This window comes from Lycium ferocissimum, chromosome 11, assembly GCF_029784015.1.
Source record: "Lycium ferocissimum isolate CSIRO_LF1 chromosome 11, AGI_CSIRO_Lferr_CH_V1, whole genome shotgun sequence".
NCBI lineage: Eukaryota > Viridiplantae > Streptophyta > Magnoliopsida > Solanales > Solanaceae > Lycium > Lycium ferocissimum.
Window position 1 is genome coordinate 3,200,927 of NC_081352.1, and position 14,570 is coordinate 3,215,496.

General features: G+C 37.4%; 1 protein-coding gene across 1 annotated transcript; it reads right to left on the bottom strand.

Moving 5' to 3' along the window:
• Positions 1 to 454: 454 nt before the first annotated feature.
• Positions 455 to 2,410, bottom strand: LOC132037237 (uncharacterized). Its single transcript, XM_059427730.1, has 4 exons — positions 1,820 to 2,410; positions 1,583 to 1,699; positions 1,031 to 1,528; positions 455 to 895 (listed from the first exon to the last, which is right to left on the bottom strand). Exons 1-4 carry the CDS (start codon positions 2,408 to 2,410, stop codon positions 455 to 457), a joined length of 1,647 nt encoding a protein of 548 aa, XP_059283713.1.
• Between the last annotated feature and the right edge of the window lie 12,160 nt (positions 2,411 to 14,570).

Below are 14,570 nucleotides of genomic sequence, written 5' to 3' on the forward strand. Positions count from 1 at the left end.
AAATCCAAGGTCCTTGATTTGTATCCATCTATCACACCTTCAAGTCTCACAGGTGGAATGGATCAAATCTCATGAAGATGACTTCAGGAAATCCTGGTTGTAGAGGAGTTTAGTTGTATCATATATCAATGCTTAGTCCTGACTAGACTAATTGTGCTGTGATGACCAGAAACTGCTGACGAGATCTTCTTCTAACTTCCTGTAGTAACTGAATGATTATTATTGACATCCATAGCTAGAAATACCTCTGTTTTAAGCAGAATGAACCAGAGTTAATACCACACATTAAACAAGTGTTATTTCCAGCTATTTACCCTCCCATGATGTAACATTATCCAGTTCTGTTGTTGTTGTTATGGATATTGATATCCTGTTTGTTAGCTGATCTAATCCTGAAATTTGGCATTTGGCTCTTGTCTATGTTGATCAGCCTCCTTCCATGAGATGGTATATCCTAAAAATGATCATATTGAATTGTACCCGCAAAATCAAAAACTAAGTTAGTGAAAAAATCTTCCGCACAGCTCCCTTCTCTTAATACATGCTTCACTATGACATCCCTGTCCTTCCTCCACCTTTGAATGTTCCTAACTGTCAAAGATATACTCCAAGGCGCATCCCATATACCATCCAAAATCTTCTGCGTTGTTAATGAATCTGTTTCTATAATTAATGGAAACAAATCATGTGAAATACAATACTTAATGCCTTCCTCGATGGCCACAGCCTCAGCAACAAGATTTGTTGTATCTGGTAACACCCTTTCCATGGCATATAAGAAATCTCCTGAACTATTTCTTACACAAAATGCTGCAGAACTGGGACCTAGATTTCCTCTTGATACACGATCAGTGTTGCATTTAAAGTGTCCATTTCTAGGAAACTTCCACTTCACCTATGTATAAGTTAGAGGATTCCTATAATTCTCCAAAAGCTCAACCATCAGAGGCCACAGTTTTGGCATATTCTGCAGCCAAGGATACCTGTACTGAGCCAACATGTAAATATTTCTATTGATCTCATGAATCACCTTAACATAAGAAACTGAGCCTCCATGTCTTCTTGTGTTCCTATCTTTCCACAATTGCCACATAACCAAGGCAGGAATGGCCTGATATAATGCTTTCAATCTTGCCAGAGGGTTAAAGCTCCACCATAACAAAACTGTCTGTTTGATCTGTATGAAAGGGCCCATTATCCCTGCAGCTGTTGGGAAATAGCTCCATATTCTTCTAGCAAATGGCCTTGTGATGAACACATGATCCATTATTTCTTTTTGTACATGACAGCTCCAACATCTTGAGACTATATTGATTCTCATTTTCTGCAGAACTTCATTTATAGGTAGCTTCCAAAACCATACTCTCCATAAGAACATAGATATTTTGTATGGTAAACCTTTTAACCAGAAGTTCTTATAAACCTGTGATCTTTGTTTTCTTTGTCTCAACCTCTCCCATGCACTCTTAACTGTAAATTTCCCAGAACTTGTGTGTATCCACCATTGATTATCTATTTCATTAGATATCTAAAAATGGCCCAATTCACTTCTCACATGCTCTACTATATCTGCTGAGAGTACATCTTGCATTTTGGCATAATTCCAATGACTACTGTCCATCAAATCTTCTAGATCATCTCCTATCTCATTATTCTGCTCCTGGTGTGGTAACAACTCATGGAAAGCTCCAAGTTTAGACTAATTTTCAAACCATGTTGATGAAGATCCATTCCTAGGTTCCCACCAAATACTATGCTCCATATCATTCCTTGCTTGTAACATCAACTTCCAAGTCTGAGATCCTTCTTTCTATTGCACCACAGTTGGTCTAAATCTCTTGCAGTATTTGTTCCACATGAATTTGGACCATAAAGTACCGCTGGTCCTAAATCTCCACCAAATCTTGGCAAACAATGCTTTTGAGATGTCATAAAGAGATCTAAATCCTAATCCTCTTTCATTCTTTGGATAGCATAAATTTTCCCATGCAGACCAGTGTTTACTTGTACCTTCATGTTTTGTTTGCCAGAAAAATCTATTGAACAGCTTGTGAGGCTCTTTGATGACACATTTTGGTGGTACCATAGCAGATAACAAATAAACTGGTATACTTTGTAAAACGCAGGAAATCAGCACAGCCTTCCCACCAAAAGAAAGTAATTTGCCTTTCCAAGCCTGTAGTTTGTCTCTAACTTTCTTTAGTATATCTTTATAGAAAATCTTCTGTCTTCTTGCATGAAAAATGGGACATCCCAAATATGTGAATGGGGAGTCTCCTTTAGTGAAGCCTGTAATTTGTTGCACCTCTTGACTCAACCCATCAGCCACTTTCTTGTGTATGTAGTAACAGCTCTTGTCAGCATTAATCTTCTGTCTAGATACTCTTTCATACTCATGCAGAATGAACATGATCTTCTAGAAAGAAACTTTATCACCGAAGTTAAATATAATTGTATCATCTGCATATGATAGATGATTCAAATTTGCACTCCACTTTGGTAATCCATATCCTATGAAGTTATCATGCTCAAATAGAGAATTAAGAGCCTTTGATAGAACCTCTGCAGCCAGAATAAGAAGAGTAGGAGATAGAGGATCTCTCTGCTTTACCCCTCTTGTGGAATGAAAAAATCCAGAGGACTATCCATTAATTAGTATAGAATACCAATTATTGGCAATCAATCTCCAAACCATATCCACATACATTTCTGCAAATCCCATCTTTCTCAACACTTGCATAAGAAAACTCTAAGACACCCTATCATAAGCCTTTGCCATGTCCATCTTAATGATCACATTAGCTGGTTTCCCTCTCTTTCTTATATCAGCAACTAATTCTTGAGTCAGCAGAACATTTTCAATGATATTTCTACCCTTCACAAATCCAAATTGATTTGTAGAAATTAAAGAAGGCAAAATTACTTCCAACTTATCATGCATCAACCTAGATATAACTTTATTAATAGAGTTGCTGAGACTGATTGGTCTTAGATCAAAAAAGAGTTGATAACAGCTTTCTTTGGTAGCAGAACTAGGTTTGTATAAGTTACAGATTTTGGCAATGTCTGACCCTCATAAAAACTTTTGATCACATTATACACATCAGCTCCCACTATATTCCAAAATCTTTGATAAAAAACACCAGAAAAACCATTAGGCCCACAAGCACTATCCCAGACAGTTGAAACACAAAGATTTTTAAATTCCTCAATAGTAGGCATTGCACATAGAAGATGGTTTTGTTCTCATTTACTCTCTCAGGTATGATATCCAACAAGTTGGATTCTAGTGACTCCCCTTCTTGAGAGAACTGGTTCTGATAAAAGGAAACAACTTCATTAGCAATATCATCTATGTTGTCAATCCAATCTCCATCTGTATTTTGAATCCTTGTAAGCAACAACCTCTTTCTTCTACCCTTCACAAGACTATGGAAATATCTTGTGTTTCTGTCTCCTTCAGAATACCATTGGATTCCTGCTTTTTGTCTCCAAAATTCTTCCTCAAAATGTAGATATCTTTTGTATTCAGCCTGTGCCAACTGCAAAACCCCTCTATTTTCTTCTATTGGATCTTCTTCAAACAATTGTTCTTTAATCCTAACAATATCCTCCCTTATTGTTAACTATTTAAAAAGATCTCCAAAAGTATCTTTGCTCCATTTTGATAAAGCAGCTTTCAAGCTTTTCATCTTAAACTTAAAAGGAAAGGATCACGCGCAAAATCAGTTCTCCAATGTTGTTCCACCACTTCTCTAAATTTCTCATGCTCCAGGCAAAACTTTAAGAATCTAAAATGCTTTTGAAACTACTAAATTTGTTCTCCTGTTGAGAGAAGAAGAGGAGCATGATCTGATCCTGTTCTTGCTAAATGATCCATACTCAAGTTACTGAACCAATTCTGGTATTGCTGATTGACCAGGATACTGTCCATTCTCTTGAATATGCAATCTTGACCAGCCCTTCCATTCCACCAAGTAAATGGACTGACATTAAACTTTACTTCTGATAATTCACAAGAGTTCATGCAAAAAGCAAAATATTCATATTATGTTGGATATACTGGTAAACCTCCTATCTTTTCCTTCTCATGCATAATGACATTAAAATCACCCCCTACCATTCATGGAAAATTCATTGAGCTTGCCAATTGATAAATATTATCCCACAACACGAATCATTCACCAAAGATCACACTTTGCTTATACTAAGGTTGAAATCAAAGACTTGCCACTATCTTGAAACAGCAGTTTGATTGTCACTTGTTGATCAGTGTCCATTAATTCATCCACCTCAATACCATCAGCAACAAAATACCAAATTTTTCCATTGCAATTATGATTAGTAATGTTCATACCTAATCTTCTCTTGTATCTGTCTCTATGTCTGGATTGTTGGAAAGGCTCCAGTAAAGCTACCAATACAAACTTATGGTGTTTGTGCAACAACTGAACGCCGTGAAAAGCCTTCTGAGTATTGATAGACCTGATATTCCAAATGAATGTTTTCATCATTGAGAATTTGTTTTGTTTGCAGCATTTCTCTTTGGTAGAGTCCTGGATGGTTGTACTTCACCATTTTTGGATCCCGTTTGCAGTTTTTTACCCTGAGCTTTAGCAGACTGAGTTTCTCCCCCATGCTTATTTCTTCTACCCTTCTTTGAATTTTTATTTCCTTTATTGACACTCACATCAGCCACTTTTGAAATATCAACTTTATGAACCATAATATCTTCATCCTCCATGTTGCTTGATTCTGTACTTTTGCATGTATCTTTTTTCATACCCTCTCCGTCCTTGTTGTTTTCCATGCTATTCAGATCACGAGAGACTAAGGCATGCAACTCTTTATATGGAGACCTCTTCTTAGTGACAGACACAATATGAGTATTTTCTTTCAGTACCATAGCTGTGAGATCAGAAACTTCCTTGCTATTACTATTGGAAGGTGGATAGGATCCAACAGCAAGAGCTTTATCAATGGGACTACCTGATACTTCACTCTCTTCATTTCTAACATTATTTATTCCATCTTGAACAACAGCTATATTAGTTCAATCCTCAGTGCTATCCTTCTTTGTTAGAATATCTTCCTCCTGTTGGTTATCAACTGAACACTAGTCACTTCTTCAAACTTATCATGTTGATCCACTGACTTCAGTCCTTCAAAATTCAACTCCTTTTCCTTAATATTTTCATGATGAATTGGCTGAAAATCTTCCTTATTTATTACAAGGTTGACCTTTTCCTCATTAATATCAACATCTTGACAATTGCAACATTAGTCTTCACATTATCCAAAGCAGTCTCCAAGTCATATTGCCCAGGGATTTGCACTGGTTTCATCACTCCTTCTTCTAGCTCTTCACTATTTGAAACACCATTTACATTCTCCTGTTCCTCTTCATTGGGAAAATTAGCTCCCTTCTCCTCTAATCTTTGTTTTCACCATCTACCTTGTTGATATTACTTACCACTGCTTCAGAATCATTCAAAGCTCCCTTAAGAGATTCCCCATTGTCAATACTGATATCAGTAATACTAGTGAAACTATCACCTTGATTTTCTTCCACTTTATCTGTCAACACCACCTTATTACAACTATTTCCCATAAATACAGATATGTGTGAACCATCATAATTCATTTCCACATAGATAGGATCAACTGATATAACACTATCTCCAACTTTCTCAAATTCAGACATATGTGGATCATCCTCATTCACTTCCACATTATTAGGATCTGCTACTTTAACAACAATAGCCTCGACTTTCTCACTTACATACTTGTTCTATGAACCTTCGTCATTAAGGTCAACATTATTGGGATCTGCTACATTAACAACATCATCACCAACATTATCCATTTCATCCTTATTCATATCTACTCCATTGATTGTCAAAATCTTCTTTGTTGTCTGCAACTTGTTGGCAATGTTTTCCACCACCCCTACATCTTGACCATCAGTGGATTTATGACATGACTCAAATTTGTTCAGAACCCAATCCTTTGTATTCTGCTTTTTCTGAACTATTTCAGAAAAACTACGTACTCTACTGATTGTGCTAATCTTCCTCTACCAAACTAGCAAGAACATCAAATTTATTCTGATTCTGGATTCCTTCTTATTGCTTGGTGTTGTTATTCTGCTCTTTCACATCAACCTTGTTCTTATTCACTTCACTTTGATTAAGGTTATTCTTCTTAGTAGCCTCCCCAGGATATGTAACTACAACACCACTTGACAAAACCTTTGGAATAAATTTTTGTACTAATCTTCCTCTAGATCTCCTGTTATAACCATGATTATACCTCACTTCATGGTTTTGTCCCACAGGCTGCTTCTTCCGATCATCATGGTTCTCCAATGGTTTATCCATACTAGGAATAGCAACCTCCTCTTCCTCCTCTAATTCTGGATGCAACACTTTACATTCATCATGTCACGACCCAAACCGATGAGTCATGATGAGTGCGTGGCCTCTATTGACCAGACACCCTTATACTCGTACCTGGATCTCACTAAATACAGGGTGGCCCATCTAACTCATAACTGAACCATACTGACTTTGTAAGAACAACACCATGAACTATGTATCAAGGACTCACAACCACCTGTATATATACTGAAAATAACAGTGCAAGCCGGCTAGGCTGCCACATATGCTGTACAACAAAATAAGAGGCGACAAGGCTACATAACCTCCTAACAATATACAACTGTCTACAGATCTCTAGTGGAATACAAAGCTGTAGATGTGACGGTTCGCATTTTCGCAGGCGGGTTTAGCGGTCAAAAAAGCTACTTCAAAATCGTTGGTGCTCTTTCAAACTTTATTTTAAAAGAGTCGCCACCTAATTTTTAGGAAATTAGGAAAACCAGTTTTGAAGGGTTTATTCATACACCATGAAAAATCCTTCTTAATCCAAAGTTCTAGGTAAGGGTTCTGGTGATCCCCTAGGGAAGGTGTTAGGCACCCTAGTATTAAGGATCCGTACTATACGGTTGACCTTCAAATTTCAATGTGTGGGTGTTTGCATGAATTGTTTATTTATTGTAAAATTTTCGTAAAAATCTGTCCTTTTATTGCATATCAAGTTTTTTTAGAAGAATTGAGTGTAGTTCCTTTATTTATGGGCTTATTTTGGATTTGCCATATCCAGTGAATATACTTCCTCTTATATAAGAGGATAAGTAGTTTTGAAGAAATATATATATATATATATATATATATATATATATATATATATATATATATATATATATATATATATATATATGTATATATATATATATATATATTTCCAGTTCATGCATTAATCCACATTTGGTTCGGGTTAATCATATATATACGTCAAAACGCCTTACTTATTATTACGAATATGTTTCCAATTTTATTAAGGAAGAATGTTTTTTTTTATTTTGTTTTAATAATCCAACTTAGTTCGGCATTGGGCCGTAAAAGGATGGATTTAAGTTGTAATGAATAATAGGCGACAATGCACTTGTTGAGAGCAAAGGATTAAACCATATAACTTTATGTCCGTTTAAAGAAAAAGGGATTGTCGATTTTTTTTTCTTGAATAGGAAAATGTAATGGGCTTTGACCAAAAATGCATCTTGTTTATACTACTTCTAAAAAGGGAACATGTAGGACAGGGCTTTGATCAAAATCTTAACTTATGGAAATTTGGTGGGCTTTGGCCCAAAACTTGGTTTCGTTTGTGTGGACTTAGTCCAAAAACTGCGCCATTTTTTCAAAACAAAGTGTAGCATTTTTTGGTTTTGGGAAATTAATCGCGACTTTCACAAAATCTCTCATTTTTAACAACTAGTTTTATGATGAAAAGGTAATGTATTCCTTTTAATTCTGAAACAAGGGACTATAGGGCAAGTAATTTTGGTAAAAAACGTTTACATGCCAACGCCTACCACTCTTTCCTAAAATCTAAGTTATTTTATGAAAACCCATTTGATTTACCTCTTAACAATCCCCTTTTTGAAACAAGAAAACGAGACGGGTTTTGAAAATTCGCGAAGGAGCCTAAGGTCAAACTAAATAGCTTAAGTACCGTTTGCCTAAAACGTCTAATTCTAACCATTCGGTTTCCAATAGTAATGTGAGTTTTACAAATACAAATACGAACATAATCATGTAATGATACTAAAATGACTTGGGGTGTACTAAGCCCCTTCAACCATTTTCACCCCTGGTTGGGCCTTCGTAAATATACATATTAGCTTCCCTTCCTCAGACTCGATAAAGGTCTGAAAGAATTATCCTATCGGGCCTTTGGCCCGATAGGAAGGCTGTGTCCTCAGCCCAAATGGCCATGCGAAGAGTAAGAGAGGGAAAGAAAAAAAGGGAATTCGGTTAGACTAGATCCTATAAAATCTCATACAATATATATAGAAGGTATACACGTATGGTAATAATAAAGATGGCCAAACTGTCCTAACATGATATTTCTTCCATAGTGCATTTTTTGTGATTTGTGGGCTGAGTATTTTGGAATGAGATTAGGGTGGTTGTCACCATCTTTATTCCTAGTGTCGCACAAGATTCAAGGGGTTTCATCAAACCCCAGACATAGCTGGCATTGAGGGAAGGTTAGACCAACCCCAAATGATCCTCAACATTACCACAATCAAACGCAAGGATACACTTAAGACCAAATATCATTGAGCAGTTTGGCCTTTCAAAACAAGGATATAGAGGAATAGGCAAAAATAACTCCCCAGAAACAAAGGACAATACTTCACTGTATACCATTACTATCACTCAGTTGCAACAAAGAGGCAGGAGTATATGATTAGACCATAAATTATTATAAACTAGAAGTAATCTTTGCAAATGAGCTTAACAGTTTCAATCATGGAGATATACAAACATTGCTAGATTCTAATAAGGATTTCTATCATGGATATACACTACTTATATAAAGGGAAACCAGAAACAGGACCAAGTAAAGAGAAAGTACATCCCATGTCATGTTTGCAAAAGGATAAATGCAGGTTAAGCAGACAGGTACAATACAGGAAAAAAGAAAGAACTAGTTTTAGTTAGGTCTAGACACATAAACATAGCACAGAGATGGATCCTCAGACTCCAGTCAAGTTTAACAAGATGAAAACATCAGTTGAAGAAGTATGCAGGCCTTACACATGGTATAGAAAAAATACAGAAATCCTCCATGTCTCTTTGGTGGAGTCTTTAAAAAAAGAAGCATCTACATGATCTTAATGGTCTTTAATGATCCAGTTTCAATGCCCTCCCCATTCAGGTTTCATGTTTTCCTTTAAGCTCTTTCTTTTATGTCTAGTTCAGTCATGTACATATGCACCTAGGTTCATTACTAGGTTTCACTAAGCTATTCATCAGTTTATGTCTGATTCTAACCAAGCTTTCTAGGTTCTAGCAATAGAGTTCATATGATTCTAAGAGATTTGTATAGTTAGCATGCACCACCATGGGCTTATAAAAGTGCCATGGTGCCTTTTATATGGAGGAAAGGTGCGTGAACCAAACAGTGCTTGGATCTCCCTTAATCCTCTCTCAAGGCACCTTTTAAAAAAAACCTCTTCTAGGCCATGTGATTTTTAGCTTACTCTTAATCCCTCCTAATCATAAGGAACACTGTCACTTAAACTATTCACAGCCAAGTGCCTTAACAAGTTCAAATGCATGTACACATAAGTAGACAGGATCATTTAGGCTAGAACTAGAACCATTTCCCACCACTAGAATGTCACACCCCACCCTCGATAAGGCGTGATTGGCATCCGACAACTTACGGAAACCGAGCGAACCAACTTATAACTTACATCCTTCGTGTCTCAAATGGAAACAATAGGATCAAGAGGCTAAATACGAACATAATATCATGCATAAGTATATGTACATTAGACCCATGATGCCGACATTACTATCGTCACACTATGACTAAGTACACACGGGAACGGTCTGCAAAGCCTCTATGAACATGACTGAAGTATACAAGTCGGGACAGGGCCCCCGACATACCCTGAACAAAAATCATACATATATAGATATATCTAGACTCGACAGTTCTCCAGGAAGAAGTGGAGCTCACCAATCGGCGGTACCGAAGGCGGCCTCACCATGGAAGATCCTTGTCTCGTCTATCTACACTGCGGGCATGAACGCAGCATCCACAGAAAGGGACGTCTGTACGAATAATGTACTAAGTATGTAAGGCATGAATAGTAATATAGTAAGAGATACCGAACATGAAAAATAACATAATGAACGTATGAAGATAAAGTAATATAAAAAGGATCAACCTGTGCCTCTGAATGCCCTTTTAAGGCGAATGTCGTGCATGCTTAGCTTTTAAAAAAAAACTTTTCCATACATATCCATATATAATATCTCGTCTGGCCGTTAAGGCGCAGTAATACATATATATACACATAGCGTCTTACATGGTGTTATCTTACCCAGCCATGCAGGCTCGGTGTCATCTTACCCGGCCCTTTCGGGACTCGGTGTTATCTTACTCGGCCCTTTCGGGACTCGATGTTATCTTACTTGGCCCTTTCGGGACTCGATGTTATCTTACTCGGCCCTTTCGGGACTCGATGTTGGCCATATAGGCTCGATATTATCCCCAGCTGAACAGTGGGATGCAATGCATACATACATACACACACATAAAAAAAATACATACATGAAATCAACATTATCATTGGCTTTACCATTATCATCACATCATTCCTGAAGGATTAATCATCGTAAGATGAAACCGATAATGTCATGGAAGTCTCGAGAATCATGAACTTAGATAGCGTTGAAAATAAAACCGTCATCGCTATATCTCACCTCGAATGAACGAATGACATGAAGTGAGACCATCAACAATAAGTAAGATCAAGGGATTCATGGAATGGCTCAATAATCTCATAATGCTCTCAAATCATAGCTTCGGAGTTTCTAGAAGAGAATCATCATCATCGTCACAATCATCATAGAACATTTTTCATTTAACATCGTAAGAATCTTTAAGAGTCATAAACTTCTAGCTTTTGAAAACAAGGCGGTTATGGAAATATTTATGGAATCATAACATAAGAATCATGCCTTTGAAAGAAAGGGACGAGCCTTAACATACCTGTTCAGCCTCTAATTATCTACACTTATTCGTCCGAGCTCGCAAGTCTACATTTAAAAGGATTCACACAATCGTTAGACTCATTGTTATACGCTTGTCTTAGTCCTTCAAATAAATCCATTTATAATCTGCCGAAATTCGGGCAGCACCTCCCCTGTTTATATGCCTAGCCCGAAGTCACAATCCAACAACTAACAACAATACCAAAAATACCAACATCAATAACATCATTTCCAACACCAATATGTACCATAAAATAGCCCACACGCTATTTTTCAACTTCCATAACTAACCAACTTACTACACAATTATTTAACGACTTTATCTCCGTAAATAAGCCTTAAATAATACCAAAAGTGCTACACCCCGGAAAGAAGTTCGGGAAGTCTAATTTTCAACACAACAAACTACTCCTCAATAGGACATCAGGGTAAGGAGATATGGACGTTACAAGTCGGGTTGGCAGACCGGGAAAATCGTCTGCGCGAACGCGCCAGTGAGTGGCGCGAACGGGCAGAAGGCCAAGGGCCAACACAGCGCGAACGCGCCACTATGAGGTGCGAACGCGCTAAACAATTTTGAGGCCCGAATTAGGGATGAAGGTTATGTTATAAGGGTGCAATAATAATATACATATGACATTTGGAGACCACATGGTGTAAATCAGGTAGTGCGTTGCTTGAGAAAAGCCCTCGCTGCTGTATGCTAAGTGAGGCCCAAACGTCAGAGTTTTATAAAGGACATATGAAGAGACATATGAGTAGTATATGGAAAGTTGAGCAAGTCGTAAGAAGGACCCATAAGCCAAATATGAGCATAAGCCCTCCAAAAGGATGATTTAAGGAAACATTTTCGCATGATCTGACTTGGAGGGGCAAAAACGCCATTATAAGTTTGGAATTTGGAGAAACACCAATAATGAAAGTTGTAGATAACTGAATTATCTTTCCAACCATAGTTCGTGATCCCCCACATGATATCGGGATCAAGAGTTATGACCTTTTGCGAGCGAAGGCGCGAGAGCGGAAAAAATAAGCCGGCGCGCGCGAATGCGGCTGAAGGAAATATATGTCGGTCCCGGCGAACACAGACCGTTCTATAAAAGGGGGAGGCCCTTTATTTTTCAACCAAACACACCCAAAACCTTCCCAAATGTTCCAGAATATTCCCGAAACTTTCCATCATCAACTTTTTAGCCCGAAACCAGGTATAATTCCCAAATCCCGGTCCAGACGGCGTATAGTTGCAACTAGAAAATTGTGTATTGAGGCTTTGTGTCTTAAGTTCAAGGTGGAGGAGTGAAGATATGGCATTATTATAAAGGGAAAGGTATGAATCTCTTTTTATTTGTGTTAATATTGGTTTACTTACGAAGAAAGCGTGGTTAAACAATTGTATACTGAGTTGATTAGTTATGAAAGTTTCAAAACAGCGTGTGGGCTGTTCTATGGAATACCTTGGAGTTGGAAATATTATGGTTAATTTTGGTATTGTTGTGATTGTTATTGGTTATTGAATTGAGAATTCGGGCTAGGCATATAAACAGGGAAAATGCTGCCCGATTTTCGGCAGAATATAGAATAGTATAATTTGAAACTTGGTACAAGTGTGCGATGAAGAGGCTAATATTAGTGTAAATCCTCTTAAATGTAGACTTACGAGCTCGGACGCATAAGAGTAGCCAATAGGAGGTTGAACAGGTATGTTAAGGCTCGTCCCTTTCTTTCAAAGGCATGATTCCTATGGTATGATTCCATAAATGTTTCCGTAACCTTCTTGTTTTCAAAAGCTAAAAGTCCATGGTTCTTAAAAGCTTCTCATGGTGTCAAGCATAAGAATGATTTTATGATGGTGACAACGATAATGATGATTTTGTGTTTTGAGAACTCAAGTTTATGACTTCAAAGCGAAGGAGGGTAATAACACCTTTTTTAATTAGATTTTCCTGGAAAATTCCAGAAATTGAAGAGAGAGAGAGAGGAAAACAAAAATGAGCAATTTTTAAGTCGCGGAGTAGTGGTTTATGTCCGGGTAACGCATGGTTGTGATTCTAGTATTGTTTTGTGGTGGATTTTAGCGTGGATATTGAGGATATTGCTATCTTAACAAGAAAAAAAAATATGAATCTTTCTCTTTTGGTATTATTTAAGGCTTATTTACGGAGATAAAGTCGTTAAATAATTGTGTAGTAAGTTGGTTAGTTATGGAAGTTGGAAAACAGCGTGTGGGCTGTTTTATGGTACATATTGGTGTTGGAAATGATGTTATTGATGTTGATATTTTTGCTGTTATTGTTGGTTGTTAGATTGTGACTTCGGGTTAGGCATATAAACAGGGGAGGTGCTGCCGGAATTTCGGCAGATTATAAATGGATTTATTTGAAGGACTAGGACAAGCGTATAACAATGAGTCTAACGATTGTGTGAATCCTCTTAAATGTAGACTTGCGAGCTCGGACGAATAAGTGTAGATAATTGGAGGCTGAACAGGTATGTTAAGGATCGTCCCTTTCTTTCAAAGGCATGATTCTTATGTTATGATTCCATAAATGTTTCCATAACCGCCTTGTTTTCAAAAGCTAGAAGTTTATGACTCTTAAAGATTCTTAGGATGTTAAATGAAAAATGTTCTATGATGATTGTGACGATGATGATGATTCTCTTCTAGAAACTCCGAGGCTATGATTTGAGAGCATTATGAGATTATTGAGCCATTCCATGAATCCCTTGATCTTACTTATTGTTGATGGTCTCACCACATGTCATTCGTTCTTTCGAGGTGAGATATAGCGATGACGGTTTTATTTTCAACGCTATCTAAGTCATGATTCTCGAGACTTCCATGACATTATCGGTTTCATCTTACGATGGTTAATCCTTCAGGAATGATATGATGATAATGGTAAAGCCAATGATAATGTTGATTTCATGTATGTGTTTTTTTATGTGTGTGTATGTATGTATGCATTGCATCCCACTGATCAGCTGGGATAATATCGAGCCTATATGGCCGAGTAAGATAACATCGAGTCCCGAAAGGGCCGAGTCAGATAACATCGAGTCCCGAAAGGGCCGAGTACGATAACATCGAGTCCCGAAAGGGTCGAGTAAGATAACACCGAGTCCCGAAAGGGCCGGGTAAGATGACACCGAGCCTACATGGCCGGGTAAGATAACACCATGTAAGACGCTATGTGTATATATATGTATTACCGCGCCTTAACGGCCAGACGAGCTATTATATATGGATATGTATGGAATTTTTTTTTTTAAAGCTAAGCATGCACGACATTCGCCTTAAAAAGGCATTCAGAGGCACAGGTTGATCCCTTTTATATTACTTTATCTCCATACGTTCATTATGTTATTTTCCATGTTTGGTATCTCTTACTATGTTACTATTCATGCCTTACATACTCAGTACATTGTTCGTACTGA